The sequence below is a fragment of the Seriola aureovittata genome, chromosome 14 (genome assembly GCF_021018895.1).
Source record: "Seriola aureovittata isolate HTS-2021-v1 ecotype China chromosome 14, ASM2101889v1, whole genome shotgun sequence".
Taxonomy (NCBI): Eukaryota; Metazoa; Chordata; class Actinopteri; order Carangiformes; family Carangidae; genus Seriola; species Seriola aureovittata.
Window position 1 is genome coordinate 3535001 of NC_079377.1, and position 18858 is coordinate 3553858.

General features: G+C 46.2%; 1 protein-coding gene across 5 annotated transcripts in view; it reads right to left on the bottom strand.

Annotated features, from left to right (window-relative positions):
- Positions 1 to 10090, bottom strand: part of bcl11aa (BCL11 transcription factor A a) — a 56116-nt gene extending 46026 nt beyond the window's left edge. Inside the window, exons 1-2 of one of the 5 annotated variants that reach the window (XM_056395730.1) lie at positions 9548 to 10090; positions 4998 to 5447 (exon numbers count right to left, since the gene is read on the bottom strand). In XM_056395730.1, the coding sequence (XP_056251705.1) occupies positions 4998 to 5447; positions 9548 to 9602 (505 nt within the window). In that variant the 5' untranslated portion in view covers positions 9603 to 10090. Of the gene's footprint in view, positions 1 to 4997; positions 5451 to 8336; positions 8498 to 8645; positions 8988 to 9547 lie in introns of those variants that run through there. The other 4 variants (XM_056395729.1, XM_056395731.1, XM_056395728.1 and 1 more) reach the window with 4 other exon arrangements.
- Between the last annotated feature and the right edge of the window lie 8768 nt (positions 10091 to 18858).

The following is an 18858-nucleotide window of genomic DNA, read 5'->3' on the forward strand; positions in this document are numbered from 1 at the left end:
AGAGGGAGGGAGAGGGAGGGAGAGGGAGGGAGGGAGCACCAATAGATTAGTAATGGCAGCCAGCGTGTGAAATCTCTTTGTAGGCTCGTCGGGATGTGCTACAGCATGAAACACACACATACCAAACATACTGTAATTGACTCAGTATCAATTGGCTGTCCCAGATTTGCATTGACTGCGAATGTTGCCGAGAGAGAGAGAGAGAGACAGAGAGAGAGAGACAGAGACAGATGCACGAGCCAAAAGAGAAAATGAAAAAAAAAAAAAAAAAAGAAGAAGAGGAGGGAGAGAATAGACACGAGATAGAGAGCGAGATCTGACACCGAGCCAGACAATGAATGGGTGTTAAAAACGTACTAATGTGTATTGAGGTGCATGGCATTAACCGGTGATGATAAGCTAATTGCTAATCACTGGATCATGGGCTAACAATCCTCATGTTACAGGGCTTGAAGCCAGGATGACTCCTGAGTGGTCTGACCGGAGCGCGGGACTGAGGACCAGAAATTTTGGGGGCGAGAAGTGCGTCTGATAAAATTAGTCTCAAGAAATTTCTGGATTTATCATCATGTACGAGTATCGATAATATCTCTGCTAACGAGCTAATATTGATAGGCTAATAGAGTTTATCGCAAATCACTGGTCAGTAAGATGAATAATTCTTTGCACTGGCCACGTATCAATTCCGGCTCATTAACACACATATTATCGCAGATTTTCCATAGAGGACAGGATTAAATTCTCGATGCTAATTATGAGAAAATCGACTGGCAAATAACTGGACAGAAGGAAATTGTATTTACTCCAGAAATAATCCACGAGAGAATTCATTCTACATTTCAATTTTCAAGCCAAGAATTTTTTGTAAATCACAACCACATTTCGTTTAAAGGGGGGGGGAGAAAAAAAGAGAGAGAGAAAGGGAAGACATGGCCATTCACACACTAAATTTCACACACGCGCGCACACACACACACACACACACACGCACACACACACATGCAAGCCCCTCTCTTTTGAGACATACATTAGTGATGCTGTTTCTGAATGAGGGGCGCCTCGGGGATTATAATCAGAATTTTCATCTCAGTCAGGGATTAATAGAATAAATGGGCAAGAGAGAGAGAGTACTAACTGTGTGTGTGTGTGTGTGTGTGTGTGTGTGTGTGTGTGTGTGTGTGTGTGTGTGTGTGTGCGGTGTGGTGTGGTGTGGTGTGGGTGGGCGGGTATGCTGCCTTTTTGCATGACTGATCGGCATTTTGCCTGTACGGTGCTCACACACACTCACACACACACACACACACACACACACACACGCAGGTAATGTCTCGGCTCTCCTTGATCGGAGCTGTTTGATATGTAAATAGCAGCGTTCCGGCACAAGTCGGACGCTTTGTGCTCTCCTCTGAGCCTCGCAGCAGCCACAGCAGCTCTGTAGCACTCTGACCATAAATGCTGATACACATTTCAACAACAAGCAGCCGTGCAGCCGTCACATTGTATAGGCAGACGCCTGCAGAGGAAGAAAAAAAAAACAAAACAAAAACAGGCTACATTTGTAGAAATAAAAAGAGAAAGACGTCCCGACTTCCTGCAACATGAGCTGAAAAATATTCCCTGGAAGTCGGATTGAATTATAATTATTCTTAGAATTATACGAGTAAATCCTTGAAAATTACAGGATGAATTGAAACTGATGCATTAGGATCATATTTAATCACCACAGATTAAGCATGGACACTTAAATAAAATAGTGAGGTCAAACCCAATTATTAAACTGTCATATGTTATGTCTTTGGGGGTAAAGAAAAAATAAATAAGAAGTGATGTTTTTTCTGAAGATACAAAGGAGTGGTTCATGTCTCACTGCCTGAATAAAGGCCTCATACTGTAGGAGACACAGTGGAACCCCCAAAGCCAGCATTTACAAATAAGAAACACACGCACTTCTCTTCCCTCACCTCCTTTTTTTGTCATTAGGAATGCTTTTGGACGGCTTTAATCGCAGCTGAAATTCCAGCAGATTTTTCTTTTTCTTTTTCTTTTTTTTTTTTTGAATCTTTTTTTCTGTCTTTCACATATTTACTTCACCGTGACAGTTTGGGGTCAATTAGGATGAAAGCTGGGGTCGGGGGGGAGGGGGGAGGGGGGGGGAATACTGGCTTTAATTATCAGCTATCAGGATGAATGCGCTGCGTAAAATTCAGCCAGTGAGGTGGTTGTTTGTGCTGGTGTGCGTCCAGTGGCTGAGAGATCATCAATTAAAGAAGACAGGCATAAATAAAACCAGGAATTCCTTGTGCAGATGGACGGTTTAAAATCTTTCTTTTTTTTTCTTCTTCTTCTTTTTTTTCAAATTTCCAAAACAGCAAACATTTAATAATGCTCGGTGTGTCTGCTGTTCAGCTTGACATCCACATCAGACAAGATATATAACGCTGCTGTCCTGTTTTCTCCTGCTGTCTGAGTGTACAGCTGTTCCTACCAAGACGTTCCCACACACAACGCTATTGAAGCAGCCAGACGCCTGTATTATGATGTAAATCGCTCTAATAACCCAGTTTAGCTGGTGAGTGTCTGTGAGTGTGTGTGTGTGTGTGCGCGTGTGTGTGTGGGTGTAGGAGAGGGTGTGTGTGTGTGAGTGTGTTGAAACATATAGTCGCTGCAGAGAGACAAGTCAGGTTTGACTTTAAAGAAAGAAATGCAGACACACACTCTCATGTTGCATTAACTCCTTCCAGCTGACATACAGTAGGTGGATCTGTCTCCAGTACCCTGGAGACAAAGGTCAAAGGTCAAGAACAACTTTAATTGCCGAGCAATTTTCCTCATCTTAACTTCCTGTAGCTGTAAATTATAACAGTGGCGACTGAAATCGGTTACCAGAAATGACCAGCAACGCCTTCACCAGCTTATTGTGCTTATTTCCTCACACACACACACACACACACACACACACACACAAGCACACACACACAAACAAATAGAGAAATGACAAAACGGAAAACAAACTACAACATTTAGGATTCCTGAGCTGCGTTCAACGAGCAAAGTGATAAATAGTGTATTTTGCTTGTGTGTTTCTGCTGCTCCATTTCATCTTCACCCCCTTTTTCCTCTCCCTCTTTCTCCCTCTCTCTCTCTCTCTCTCTCTCTCTCTCTCTGTAACAGCTAATTTAGTACAGGCAGCCCGCCACTAAAAACTACTGCTAATTAAAATTCACAAGGAAGAAAAAAGAATGGCACTGCAACAAATAATTAGTGGTGTTAAGACGCTTTAAATAAACGACTTTCCCTCTATGAGCAAACCTAAAACTGGCTTCTCCCTCTCTCGTCTCTCGCCTCTCATTTGATTCCTGCACTGGGAACGGAGACGGAGGAATAAAAACTGGAGGTAAAATCGTGTATTTTCCCTATGAAGTTCTGTATGAAGGTAAACTCCAGAGAGGGAGAGGAATGAAAGAGATGGGAGAGCTGGGCTGCATTTAGTCGGGTAAGATGTGGCAGTGGAAGGGGAGAAACCACACCGAGAGCAGGACACATCTGCTAGGGCCACATGAGAGGGAGGCGCGCGCACGCACACACACACACACAGACGCGCACACACACACACACACAGACGTTTTGCAAGAACACACATTCTGTGCACCCAATCCCAGGAAGAGGCTGCAGTTACTCCCCAGACTGAAAGTCACACACAAATACACCGCTGCAACCAGTTCAACCAATGATCCCCCTTGGCACACACACACACACACACACACACACACGCACACACACAAGCAACAAAACACACACACACACACACACACACACACACACACACACATACACATACACACACCTCAAAACTGCAGTAATACACTGACCAGTGGTACCACAAAGTCAAGGTCACCCATGTCTCTTCGCCTGTGGGATTTGGTCACTATGGTCGAAATGGGCAAAATGGGCAAACTGGGAAAACACACACGTGCACGCAGACACACACACACACACACACACACACACACACATTCCCTCACACACCATTTCTGCATTGAATTCAGTGGATCAGTGGAAGGACAGCTGGTCAGACTTGGGATGATAAGATCCATTTCATTGTCTTACGCTCTGTCTCACACACACATACACACATTCCACTTCTACACTAGTCGGTGAAAACAAAAGACAATGCACACACACACACACACACACACACACACACACATACACACGCAGACAGAGAGAGAAAGCCATCCTAAATCAAACCCGTATGCGTGCTTTTGTGTCATCTGTGAGAGAGAACAGAGGCGTATTCTCGTGGGTTTCCTCCCCACCTGTGACGTCCCTCTGTTGTTGTTTGTCTGACAACACCCACCCCTACGCAAATACTCAGCCAATCAGATTTTCCTGCCTTAACCAGGACTGGCATGAGTGCAGACAACCCATCCCTCAACAAAAAAAAACAAAAAAAAACCCTCATGCTCAGACCACTACAGTCTCCACAAGGTCTGGATGTATGGTGGAGAATTCAGAGGCAACAGACTAAGCTGAGTTGTGGTACCACAACACACACACACGCAGACAATGCATCAATGATACAAAAACTAGACCTGACAGTGCAGAAAACACACACACACACACACACCCACCCACAAAGGTTCAGCCATCCAGGGTAATACGGAAACACACACAACCCAAATCACAACGTGCTGATTAGAAAAGGAGAATCTGGAGCCTGAAAGCTCCCGAGCTTCTGCACCGACAAGTGACGTTTCAGAGAATGTTTAAGGGAAAGAGTGAGCTATACTCATCGTCTGTTTTCTTTGTTGTGTCAGATTCTAATCTGAATTTACCCCACACAAGCAGATATACATCTTAGAGAGATGATCTGACAAGCCGTGCTTCAGTGAAGCTGCTGTTCTTTGTTTTAGTTCAAAGCGCCGCAGCAGCTGTGGTGGAAATCCAGCCGAAGGTGATGTGTGTTCTGCTTGCTGCTGTGAAAGCAGTGTGATTACCTGGGAGGGGCTCCTGTTTGGGGCAAATCCGCCGGGGCGACGAGAGCCGGTCATCGTCGTCGTCTGCCAGCGTGGCCTGGACGCCCACTTCCACGGGCCTCCGACTGCGCAGGGAACCCATTGCGGGGGACGGGGTGAGGGCCAGGCCGGGGGAGGGCGAGGGTGGCTTGTCCAGCCCCCGGCCCACGGCCAGGCACGGCGGCCCGTGGCATCTCTTCCTCTTGTGCTCGATGAAGAGCAGGATGTCCGCCAGGGGGAAGGTGGCCTGGCACTGGCCGCAGGTCAGGAGGTCCTGCTCCAGAGAGGGGTGAGCGTCGTGACCCAGCCGGGCCAGCCGGCCCACGGTCGAGCCCGGGCGGTGCCCGTTGAGGCTGCCACTCTCCTCCGAGTGCTCCGAGCAGCGCTCCGACAGCTCCTCCGACGAGACGACGGCCGTGGAGAGGGGCTCGGCTGCTGGCGAGGCAGAGGGGGGGAACACGCACAGAGGAAGAGAGAAAAAGAAGATGGGAGGGTGGGAGGAAATAGGGAGAGTGAGCAGAAAAGAGAAAATTAGAAGGTGACACTTCATCTCAGCAGAAAAGCAACAACCACATGTTTATATTTTTCATTTTCTCTCTTGTAATTTAAAACTATTGATACAACTATTTGAGGGAATTGATGACAAGGAAGAATCCACAGATTCTCTGTCGTCCTGTCACATAGAGGATCAGAGTTAAAGAGGCTAGGCTAAATAAAAGCCTGCCATGTGGTGCACACAATAAGGGGGTGAGAGGAATGTGCCTTGTAATGATAGAAATGCATGTAATGCAGGGGAAATGATTACAATGCAAGCTGATCTGGATCACACATCATAAGAATAAATGGTGGGAAATAATATCCTGAATAGCAGCAAATCTCAAATCAGATTCCTCAAAGATAACAATTTCATAGCCAATGACAGGGGAAACTTTGAAAATGACGGTCCAGAAAACTAAATATATGGAGTTTCACTTCGCTGGCCTTGTTTGAACAGGGTTTGATCCTGTAATCAGCAGCAGGGAAAACTGTCACAAACATGTCCAACACACTGTAGTGCTGTACGTGCCGGGGAGAGAGGAAGGGAAGAGGCGAGGCGGCACAGAGAGAGCGTGTGTCAGGGAGAAGAAAAACTCTTCCCCTCGGTCTCTGTTACATGCGCCTCACTTACAGTTCTTAGATACCAGCTGCTTGTACAGCGGGAAATCACCCCCAAAATGAGCCGTTCAGCCCGATTCCTCACCCCTCCGAGGCCGGATTAACTCCTGACTACTTTTTTAAGAAGCCTTTTGTCGAGCTCAGTGGAGGGAGATGAGTGTGAACAGAGTGGCCCGCCGAATTAGAGGAGTGAAACGGGAGAACATAATTCACTGTCCCTCTTTTAAAGAAAATCTTCCAGTCCAAGGTGAAGAGTCTGACTCTGTGCTAGCCGCCTAATGCATGTTGACCTTCTTTACTCAGCAGCCAATTTCACATTTTAATGAACTTAAAACCACTGAGAATCAAAAAATAGATTTTAATTTTCACTGTCTGGGTGATTGGTACAGATTTTGTCTGATAAAAGGGATAGGGTTCCTGTGCATGCATGTGTAACAAAGTGTGTATGGGAATGTACAAGTGTGTGTGTGTGTGTGAGAGAGAGAGAGAGAGAGAGAGAGAGAGAGAGAGACAGAGGGGGAAAGAGAGAGAGAGAGAAGGAGAGACAGGGTCTGAATTTGGACTACATCCCCTCAAGGAAATATCATTTGAACACCGCAATCCTGCGCAACATCTGTGCACGAACTGGGACATGGAGATAACATGATAAATTCCTGGCTCGCACCAACACACACACACACACACACACACGCACACACACACACATATACACCCAATCTCCTCCTCACCCTCCCTCCCCTACCCTTCTCCTCTTTGATTTAACTTCAGGTCAACACAATGCCACACATGGGGCATTACATCCGCAGGATAAAACAGCAAAAAAGAAAGAAAGAAAGAAAGAAAGAAAGAAAGAAAGAAAGAAAGAAAGAAAGAAAGAAAGAAAGAAAAAGAAATTAATGAAAGCTGCATAAGCCCCTCACTTCTAAAGTTGAACTCAAGAGTGGATATCCGGTGGTTTTGAAAAAATTTTTGTAGGATTTAATGGAGCATGAGGTGGGAGGATGAGAGACCGAAAAAAGGTTTAAAAGAAATCTTAAATTAAAAAAAAAAATTGGAACACATATAAATCTCCCATTTGAATCTTTTTGCAGTGCAGCTAAAGGATTCACATATCAGAGCAATACTGACACATTCCCTAAAGGAGGAAAAATTAAAGTATAAATGTGCTCTCAATTAAAAAAAAAAAAAAAAACCTTTACCAAACTGTAAGTTAAAAGTTCCACCTGTCTGATGAAAACCAGCACAGCTAGAAAACTCATCAGCTGGACTAAAGTCACTGCCCCACACAGACTAACTGAAATAAATTCCCATCTTGGCAAAATGTGGAAAATAACAGATAATATCATTTTAATGTGGAGGAGGAAGTTATTACATTTTACTGCTTCTATTCATCCGGATCACGTTGCTAGAAAAGCAAATGTAGAATTTGTTAAATAATATCATATAAATATAGAATTGTGAGAGAGGTAGAAAATGAAAGTACAGGTGCTAAAAAAAAAAAAAAATTAAAAATTAAAAAAATAATAATCCGGGTTAGATGTTTGCTTAGAGAGCGACAGGCCGGAATCTGAGCTGCACTGGTAACGAATGTGAATCTATATGCAAAATGAAATGTGTGTGTGAGTGTTTGTGTGGTGTAAGGTTTGGGGGGGGGGGGTTAAAGGCGAGGTCTGCAGGCATATTACAGTGTGGCTGCATTTGCTGATTGCAGCCTGTAAGTAGAATGTGATGAACAAAAAAAGGGGGGAGGAGGGGGTACAGGGAGAGAAAGTGGGTTTGAGGCGATAAAGAGGAACTGTAGATACCCCCCCCCCCCTCCTCCTCTCTCCCTCCCTTTTCTATTTCTTGTGTCTTGTATACTCTCCCTTTATTCTAAAGGGATCGCCGAATAGTAGCCCGTGTAGGTAGAGGAGGGCTGCGGTGAAACTGATCAGGTTCAAGTTCAGCGCTGGATTTTCTGATCGCGCTCTGCCTCCTAGCGACGGCGCATGGCCATGGTGACTTGCGCTGTCACCCAGCCGTTGCCACACACACACACACACACACACACACACACACACAGACACTCTCTCTCTCTCTCTCTCTCTCCAAACCAAACACAGGCGACAGCTATAGTCAACATATCGACACATAGTCAAGCAACGATGCGTAAACATGCCCAAATACCTTCCCGTTTTATGTTTTGGAGCCACTTGGAGAAGCCGCTGAAACACTCCGAGGTGGCGCACAGTGTGGCACATGGTGTGGTGATAAACGCTACTTTGGCAATCGCCCCGCAGTTTCCTGACACACTCATCTGCTGTCGACTCATGCCTCTAAATAAATCCAGTTAACTTTAAAAGAAAAGAAAAAAAAACTCAACCCTGAGAGTGGTAAATAAACGCTGTGCGTAAAGACGGTTTCTCAAATAAACTGGTCGCTTTTCCTCACACGCTGCAGCTGCAACCCACACATTACCTGATATCCGTCTCTTACCTTCACTGTACATGAAGCCAGTGGAAGCTTAAGTTGGTTTTTTTTTTGGGTTTTTTTTTCTTTTTGTTGTTGTCCAAATTTGGCTGCATTAGAAGACAAATAAGCAAACACAGGACTAGATGTGCTGCTTGTCCTGTTGCTGTGTTTCTTGTCTCTAACTCTGAGCTGCACAGACTCTGCTGACTGTTTCAGGAAGAAAGCATCGAAGCTGATCAATAAAACTGCCTTTACATAAGAGGCATTAGTGTTTTGTAAAAAAGTGTGTAAAATAAATCGATTTGTGTTGTCTGTGCCGCTGAGCTGCTGATAGAGGGAGGCAGTTGTAAACACTCGGGCACGAGATTTTTCCCCCCTCGATCCAAACATCCACCTCCAAGTTTTTTTTTTTTTCTGAAAATAATCCAAAAATAGAACGAGAGAGCAGATGAAAACCTGCCTGCAGAACTACCACACAGCGATATTCCGGGTGGTGATTTCTCCACGAAATCCTCCGCGGAGAGGACGCGCTCTGCTACCGGGAGCCCTGCGCGTTTTCCACTGACCGGAGCGACCGTGGGGGCACCGGAGCCACAGCGAGTGCATTTAACAGCCTGTGAATGCACATTGTGGCCGTGTAACAGAGAGGCAGTAGCCGGTATACACCGACACACAAAACTTTTTCTCTCTCTTTCGGGCTTTTTTTTTTTGGGGAGGGGGGATATCCGAGCGGCTTTTACGCACGAGGGTGTCGCACTTTCTCTTCACGCTTTTAAGTCCAGTTGACCGCGGGTCCGAGCGGTGCGTCCGGTGTCCACAAGCTCCTGTTTTGCTGCTTTTTTCTCTCCCCCACCCCGGTTTGCTGAATGAACTGAAAGGGAGCCAGAAATGACATTTTCTTTTCTTTCTTTTTCATCACTACTTACGCGAAAAATCCCGTTTGCTTAAGTGCTGGGGTTTGCCTTGCTTGCGGCGAGACATGGTGGCTGGCGGCGGCGGCGTTCAGCGCGGATCACATCGGGGAGAGCCGGGGTTAGAGAGGAGACTCCGGTGGGGCAAAAAATATCTTCATCCAACGCCTTTGACATCCACAAGGAAAAAAAATAAAATAAATTAGAAATAATACAAAGATGGCGCGGAGGCGAAGATGGATCGCGGGATCGCCGTCATGGCTTTTTTGAGAAAGGAGAGCTGAGAAAAAAGAGAGAGAGAGTGAGAGAGAGGTGGATGGAGAGAGAGAGAGAAGGGGAGAGAGATGGAAAAAATGGCAAAAGCCCCCCCCTCCCCCCCACCACCCCTCCCCTCAACCCCCCCCCTCCCCCCCCTCTGAGCTGTGCAAGTTCAAGTGCACGGACGTGACGTTCCGGGCGAACTTGAACGTCAGGCGATGGACGGACACCCGACATACAAAAACATGGGCAGGGCCGAGGCACCCGAGTGGGAGTGGGAGTGGGAGGAGGGACGGCCGGGACGCGCAATAACAACACCAATGGACGGTCATTAGAGAGAGAGAGAGAGAGAGAGAGAGGGAGAGAGAGGGAGGAGGAGGGGGGGCCTGGACATGAGAAATAGACACGGTGGAAGCCAATGGACACAGAGATCAGGGGGGCCGGACAAGAGGCACTTGGAGGGAGGGAGGAGTGTGTGTGTGTGTGTGTGTGTGTGTGTGTGTGTGTGTGTGTGTGTTGTGTGTGTGTGTGTGTGTGTGTGTGAATGTGAGAGAGAGAGAGAGAGAGAGAGAGAGAGAGAGAGAGGCAGAGATGTCTAATGAAAGCAATATGCAGAAAGAGACAGAGAGAGAGAGAGAGAGAGAGAAAGGTGGACGCAAAACAGGGCAAGGGAAGCCACGGACAGGAGCTCACTGGAGGGGGGCGGATATAATACCGCTGCATATACTACAAACCGGAGAAGTGTGTGTGTATGTGTATGTGTATGTGTATGTGTGTGTGCGTGTGTGTGTGTGTGAACTAAGTCTGTGCATGTGTTGGCCGCTTCTTTCTTTCTTTTTTTTATCTTTTTTTTTGCAGCCTGTGAAAAGCGCGCAAAGCTGCGGCCAGAAGCTCACCTGGAAACACGCGTACACGCGTGTGCGTAGCTTTAGTCTCTGTTTGTGTCCTTAAAGCGCGTGCTCACAGAGGCTCCGTTGTTAAAGAGATAGAGAGGAGATGCACGTGTTAAATTGTCAAGGAGCTCGCAGCGAACTATCCGGCTGCAGCGAACAGGACGGACAGGTTGAACGAGCAACAGAAATATATAGACACAGGCTATAACCTGGGTGCTTTCACTCACATACAGTGATCTGTAGCGCTCTGCTTGCAGATAATACTCACATCCCGGCCCCGTTAAACAAAGATAGAATCTTATTATTATATGCAACACCTGGAATTGTCTTTAAAAAATTGTCGTTTTTTAAATCCAGTATTTACACATATTTAATATGTTTTATTGGGTCTGATCATGAGCTTGACTGAACTTCAAAATACTGTATAATTACTTATATTCATGAAAACTTCACAAAGGGATAGAAATGTGTTTAATATAAAATCATATAAAGAATCAATGAATTCATCCCAACTTAAAGGACATGTTTCATTGTTGTTATGCTTTTAAGGAACTGGATGAATCATGTGCACGAGCTTTTGTGCCATGAATTAAAATTCACACATTTCCACTGTGAACAAGGTGGAACTGTCTGTACTATAGTTGAGATGTACAGTGTACAGTGAGTAAGTGAGGGGGGGGTAGTTTAGATGAGGCACTATAGGGTTCAAAGCCCCTCTGTCTGTCTGTCTGTCTGTCTGTCTGTCTGTCTGTCTGTCTGTCTGTGTATCTGTCTGCGTGAAATCCAAAGTGCAGACCGTGGGAGCGCGAGCGGGCCCATAAGCGCCCCGTGTAATAACTTTCAGATGTGCCTCAGGTTCGAGCTGCATACAGTACAGGGGAGGGTGTGTGGATGGTGGTGGTGGGGTGGGGTGGAGAGGAGGAGAAGGAGGAGGAAGAAGAAGAAGAAGAGGACGAGGAGGAGGGGGGAGAGATTGTAAATACTCTTGTAATAAAGGGGGTTTGGTAATATAAGACGCGGGGCTTAAAACGGCGAAGGCGCAGCGCAGCCCGCACCACGAATCCGGCTTTTTAGAGCAGAGAGACTCGGCGCGAAATGGGGAGGACGAGAGCCACTGGTGGTGGTGCTGTGTGGACAAGGTGAGGGGGGAAAAGGGATGGGATGATATAAGGTGGAAAAGACGGAGAGATCCGACCGAACAGGCACCGGCGGCAGCGGCAGAGGAAGGAGGAGGTGGCGGCGGCTCCATGAGTAGAAGCCCGCGGAGAAGGAGCAGCGGCGGCAGCGGCGGCGGCGACTCTGGCAGCGCTTCGGAGACCTGCAGCTACTCACACTGACCGAAGAGGACGCGCACTTAATACCGAGGGGGTGGGGGTGGGGGTGGTGGTGGGTGAGGGGGGGGGGGGTGTTGGAGGGAGGCTAGACAGAAAAAAAAAAGGAGGAGGAGGGGGTGGGGGAGTGGGAGAGAGACAGAGCGAAAGAGAGAAAGAGAGAAAGGGAGAGAGGGGAGCCGGAGGAGTGGAGAAGGAGGAGGTTCAACGTCAAGGAGGAAAAAATGCATGACCAGTGAGTGAAATATTTTGCAGGTTGCAACTCGCTGCATGGCTTACTAGACGGACCGGTGCATACAGTGTGTGTTCAGGTGTGCGTGCGCGTTCGTGTGCGTGACGATTATCCCGCACGGGGTGTTATCCTGTTTGTGCCCGCGTGTCAAAGTTCAGGCAGGTTTAACGCTCCGCGCAGAAAGATGTGTTTGATTTAATGACAATAATAAAAAAGGCTGTAATCTTACGCAGGGACGTGGCGGCGAGGCGGGGTCACACTTCATTCATCTGCTGTTTTTAATCATAAAGCTGATTCAAAATGATAATGCGGATTATTCCACCTAATCATTTGAAGTAGCCTGTGTGTGTGTGTGTGTGTGTGTGTGTGTGTGTGTGTGTGTGTGTGTGTGTGTGTGTGTGTGTGTGAAAGGGCCGGATGTACAGTTTTATTATTATCGGGCCGTGTAGTTTATTCCCTTTGCGCGCAGCAACTACTGAGCGGGAATCCGATGTGAAATTAGACAGAGGGAGATAAATGTTTTAAAACAGAATTACAGCAGTAAAAGAGGCTTCAGTGCGGCTTTAAAGAAATGTGGCACAGTATATTTTTCACTGTCAGCGTCAAAAAGGCGCAGATGGTGAACGTTATGTGGAAGTTTAGTTTTTTTTCTCCCTTTACTTGGACACTCGAGATAAAGAGCAAAGAAGTGACTGACTGTGCTGATTTCAAGATTTACAGCCGGATGTCAGGAAAACTAATTCTACAAAACTGCTGGAAAGCTGTCAGTGATGGAGACTGGAAAAAAAAAAACACCCCCCTCTCCTCCTTGAATCCTGACGCGCGTAAAAGATGCCCATGAAGAGAAAAGCTAAAGGGACGAGACCCTTAAAAAAAAAAAAAAAAAAAAGCGTAACTGGGGATAAATGGGAGAATTTTGTCTTTCTCTCCCGGGCATCGGGTGTCCTGGGCGGCTCGTTGCTGTCTGGATGGCAACAGGCGGCCACCGCTCCCATTGAACCTGATCCAGTAACACGAGAAGCCCTTTACAGGCTGGGTGACACCGGCGGAGTGTTCGGAGGATAAATACATCCTTTGGCACCAAGCTCCCAAAAACCTTTACGCCCCCTCCCAGAAGCCTTTTCGCGCACGACATAGTGTATTGGAAATTGATATATTATCAACCCCAGCTTCTACAAATGACTTTTAAATAAACTGCAACAGGAAATACGTTTTGCAGGTATGAGAGGAGGATATGTTGTTAATTTTACGCATTTGGAAAGTCGAAAATTGGTTGACGCTGAACAGAAAAACAAGTGTCTGATCCTGCAGCACAATCTTCACATGTAGTGACTCCAGCTTTATTCAACTTTTTATGGTTCTGTTTAGACTCTCAGAAAAAGTTCACAGAGACTTCAGACGCAGCCATTTTTGTGTAACCTTGACTAAACCACCGCCGCTGCGCTTCATGTTCGCTCCAGGCAGAGATTACGTTTCCTTCTTAACGTACTTAGTTGTAAAGTCACGCAATTTCTAGAAGACGCGGTTGAGAATATGAGAGAATAAGAAAAGTTGTTCTGCTGATTTTAAGTGCCCTCACCCACTGGTACCCAGACTTAAAGGGGGCCCTCGATTTACACCCTCCACACACACACACACACACACACACAGACACACACACACACACACACACACACACACACACCCGAGTGCACTAACCTTGACCTCTCCCTACACATCGCTCCATCTGTTAACAACAAAGAATGTTTTTCCCTTTTCTCTTCCTCCCATCTCCTCCCCTCTCTCCCTCCTCCTCCTCCTCCTCCTCTTCCTCCACCATACAAATATATATATATATATATATTTATATATATATATATATACACACACACACACACTCTCACACACACTCACACACACTCCAAGTCAAGGCAGGACATTGATCAAAGCCCGTAGTGCAGCTCGGACTCGGGGAGCGCGCAGGGGAATCTCTATATGTAAATGGAAGCGCGTCGTCGGTTCCATCATAAATCAGTCAGGCTGCATGTTTAATGCTGCGGAGGTACAGCAGCACTCTGCATGCATGACACCAGCAGGGCCTGTGTGCACGTCTCTCTCTCTCTCTCTCTCTCTCTCTCTGTGTGTGTGTGTGTGTGTGTGTGTGTAGATATAGCTCATCCAGTCCCACTTGATGTCTTTTTTTTTTTTTTAATCTTTAAAATAAAAAAGGAATTAGGAGACACCGTGAGAAATAAATTCGGGGTCCACAGGCCGCGCTCAGGTGTAATACAGCCGTGCACACTCTGCTCCATATGTAGGCCACACGCTGCCATCTTCAACTTTATTTCCAGTATTCAGCACTTTTACGCCACAACTTTCAGCAGCCCATATAGGCTCCTTCTATACGCACCGAGTGAATGGAGAGTGGTGTACTTTGATAAAGCTTCATAAAACGGGGAGAAATTTGGGGCTTTGTAAGGAGCGTGAAAAGAGCGGAGGGACTACAGTGCATCAGACCAGCGGTGGTCACACGCGCGCCTTCCCCTGCACGCACGACAGCTCCGGGGAAATTGAGTGACTGGCGGCGCATTTCAATATATGGAAATGACCGGGGGGCTCCTGAGATAAATCAGCTCCACACACCCCGAGCCCGCACACAGAACCCCCCCACACACACACACACCCCATCCCAATATCCCCAACCACCACACACACACACACACACACACACACACACACACACACACACACCTCTTTCCATCCTCTTCATACTTTAATTCCCCCCCCTCTCTCTATCCACCCGCTGCTTTGCCTGCTTTTGTCCTATAATTCCCCCAAAACCCCGCGCGCAAAGACGCTCAGAGTTACCGTCACACACACAATGTCAGAATGAAAGCGCTTCATCAAACATCTCCAACCTGCGGTGGATGAGGCCTGACAGTCACTGACAGTCCTGTTTCTGTAAATTAAAGGATCACGGACTAAAAATCAACTCCAGTGATTTGAGGCTCTGATGTTTCAGTGTCTGGGATTTAAACTCGCATCAGCAGGTGAGATTCAGGCGCAAAAATGTGACGTTTTAAATTGTTTTGCGCCGCTGAAGCGGAACCTGCCTGAACCAAACTTCATTTGACTTTAATGTAATTTCATAAATAGTCGAAGGGACTCAGCGTGGTCCCACTCTTGCCAATAAATTTGCTGTTAATTGTTTGGCCGATAAAATCAATCGGTCTGCACCTGTTCGCATTTTTTTTTCCTTTTTTGTGTGGCTAAAATAACACAAAAAAATTGTTTGTTTTTTTGGGCCATTTTGGACAAATAAATCGAGCAATTCGCGACCAGAGCTTTGAAGAGAAATACACTTTTCTATGTTTATGGCTTTTCATGTGTTTCTTTCCGATGGGAATTAGCTCCAAATCCTTGTTAAATCTAGACCCTGACTTTTTTTTTTTGCGGAGGAATTTCTGGCTCTGATACACACACACATACATACACTGTAGCCTAACACCACCACCATCACTATCCTTCCATCCCAAAAGCTTTAGAATAACAGGAGCTGGCTGGATTTCACATCGTGCTATTATCACATCGGGGGATGTGCGCGCACGCCGATGCGTCGGACCGGTGGTATTAGATGAAATCAGGCGGGATTACACGGCTATAGACCAAATTATCAGACCCCCCCCCCCTTGCACCCCACGTCTACACACACACACACACACACACACACTCTCTCTCTCACTTTCTCTCTCACACACACACACACACACACACACACACACACACTCTCTCTCTCACTTTCTCACACACACACACACACACACACACACACACACACACACTTCCATCACCAATGCCAACTCCTGCGACACCGATGTGACGGGTTTCAGGGCTCTTCAGTGCGGATGCAATGAGAGCTCCAGAACTTTGAGGACCACACATCGGATGCATGATCATTTCTGAGCATGGTGTGAGAATTAGGCAGTTAATGTCTTTACTGACAGAATTGTAAAATGTTTCTTTTGCCCCATTGGAACCTGCACTGGAAACAAGTCAAAGGACCCCGGGAGGGCCCCCAGACCACAAACCCCTCTACTGCAGACAACAGCAGGGATCCGGTGTCTTTATGGAGAGTCGCGCACCGTGCAGATCCCCACTCTCTAGCCCTCCACCACCACAACACAAGCCACGTCCATCCATCCATCCATCCATCCATCCATCCATCCATCCATCCATCCATCCATCCATCCATCTGCCTGTAGGTTAATGCACAGGACGTGTTTATGGCCGCCGTAGTTAAGTCGCTGTTAATTCTTCACTAAACGGGTTGTTATGAAGATGAATGACGTGGGGGGGAATAGTTCTCTCGGGACGGCCGAGCATGTTCTGTGAGCAGCCTATAGCTATAGGGATCTATAAAGGCGGGAGGTGTGATGGTGTTATGGTCTGGTGGGGCCTGTGTGTGCAGCGTAGTTTAATTCAGCAAACGGTCGATTTAAACAGTATAAGGAGCAGAACTGTGATTATTTCAAACGTTTAAGAAACATCATTTACCCCGAGTGAAACATTAAACCCCCGCTGAGAGCCAGGAACTTCAATATGACAGATAAGATGTAAACCTGTGTGGGTTGTGGTGTCTTAAATAGTTTTAATAATAATAAAACGTGTATGAGCTGGAAACAGCCTCTAAAAACCACCAAAAGTTCTCTGACCTTCTCTTATCTTCCTGGCGGGAACATCGGCAGCGCAGATTGAATTCAACCGGGGTAAACTGTGTAAACTCTGGAGTGAATGAATAAACTCATCTAATGGGCCTGTGCTGCTTGAAATACTTAAAAAGCTACCGTCACAATGTGAAGCTCCTCTGCTTGTGGTTCAGGTTTACTGTCAGGGCTTCACGTCTCCAAACACGGACTCTAGCTCCACCTAGTGGACAGACACAGTCAGTGTAAGAGCGCAGGGACTGAAGGGAATAAAAAAAAACCAAAAAAAAAAAACCACAGGGGCCCACATAAAGCCTGCAGTGGGCCCGGAGAATCACACCGAGCTGCAGGTTGGAAATAAAATGATTTGATTTAGGATTTAGAGTGTGATAGGTTCATTTGAAATTTAATTTAAATCAGCCAATCAGAAATCAGATCGGAGGAGGATCAGGATGAAGATAATTTGAGTTTAATACACCAGAAAAATCATTGACTTGAGATCTTTTTTTCAGGATTAATGGATCTGACTGAAACGTAGCGTTATTATAATAATTCCTAAAATCAAATGTCATGATTAATCCTGGGGAGACAATGTTTTTACTTCACGTACATTTTAGTGTTCATGATTCAAAATGAAACTAAGACCTTAAATCCTGATGTCAGATGATCGGACGCCCTCCCTGTCCCACGTGCTATGAACCTCTACTGTCTATTTAATGGAAAAAATAAGATCATTTAAAAATGTTGTAGGCCCACACTCAGCCTGTAGCATCATTTCACTCATTAAAAAAAAGACAAAGTCTTTATGGGTGCTTAATGGTAGGTGCCAGCAAAGTATTATTATTATCATCATTATTTTTGTAATTATTATTATTTATATTATTATTATTATCATTAGCATTATTATTCTGTTATTGGGCTTTTCACACCTTGGCAATAAGGACGATATCAGTTACCGCAGGTCTATTAGTCAGTTCTATGAGTCTGTGGCTCTGATATTAGCCTGTTGCTCTGATATTAGCTCGTGTCTGCCTGACTGAGTCTATATGGATTATTAATCCAGAGGAATAATTCCGCGGCTCTAGATGAAGTTGGATCGAGTAAATCTTTCCTCGGCGCTGTGAAGGTGTAAGGCGCGCGCCGCACCTCAGGAAGCTTAGTGATAAATTATGTATTTTTAATGAATATCAATAGAAGAATCCCCACCCCACCCCCCAACCCCTACCACTACCCCACTTCCCCCACCTCCCCTCCAAAAGCCAGGGGCCCGGCTATCTAATTAGATTAAGCGGCGTTGGGAGGGGTGGGGTGGGTTGGGGTGGTGGGGCCGGACGGGGGAATACTGCGGTAATGACTGAAGCGAGTTTCTAATGGGCTCTGAAGCGCTGCCGCACAGTCAGACCAGGGGGCCTCTCAAACCATTAACACAGAAGGGGGGGGCATAACAAATCTATTGTGACATGACACCCTTCTGTTTCATTCAGCCTGTTAGTTAGTTAGTTAGTTAGTTAGTTAGTTAGTTAGTTAGTTAGTTAGTTAGTTAGTTAGTTAGTTAGTTAGTTAACCAGCGGCGTCACGTCACCAGGCCTCAAGTAGCTGCATCTCATATCAGCTGACTCCTGAGCCTGAGTGGAGCTGATCAGCTGATGACTGACAACATGTGATTATCATAAGTGATCAATTATAAGTAAGGTTGTTGCCTGGTGGCCTATTGTTTTCACCTTGTGTGTGTGTGTGTGTGTGTGTGTGTGTGTGTGTGTGTGTGTGTGTGTGTGTGTGTGTGTGTGTGTGTGTGTGTGATCATGCAACTACCACAGGGGTGGTTTTCAGTACTTAAGCGGGTGTTTTTATGTCTGTGGACAGATGTTGTCACAACCTGCAAGATACAGTCAGGAAACTTTACAGATGTGTAGTTGAGATCAAAATGAAG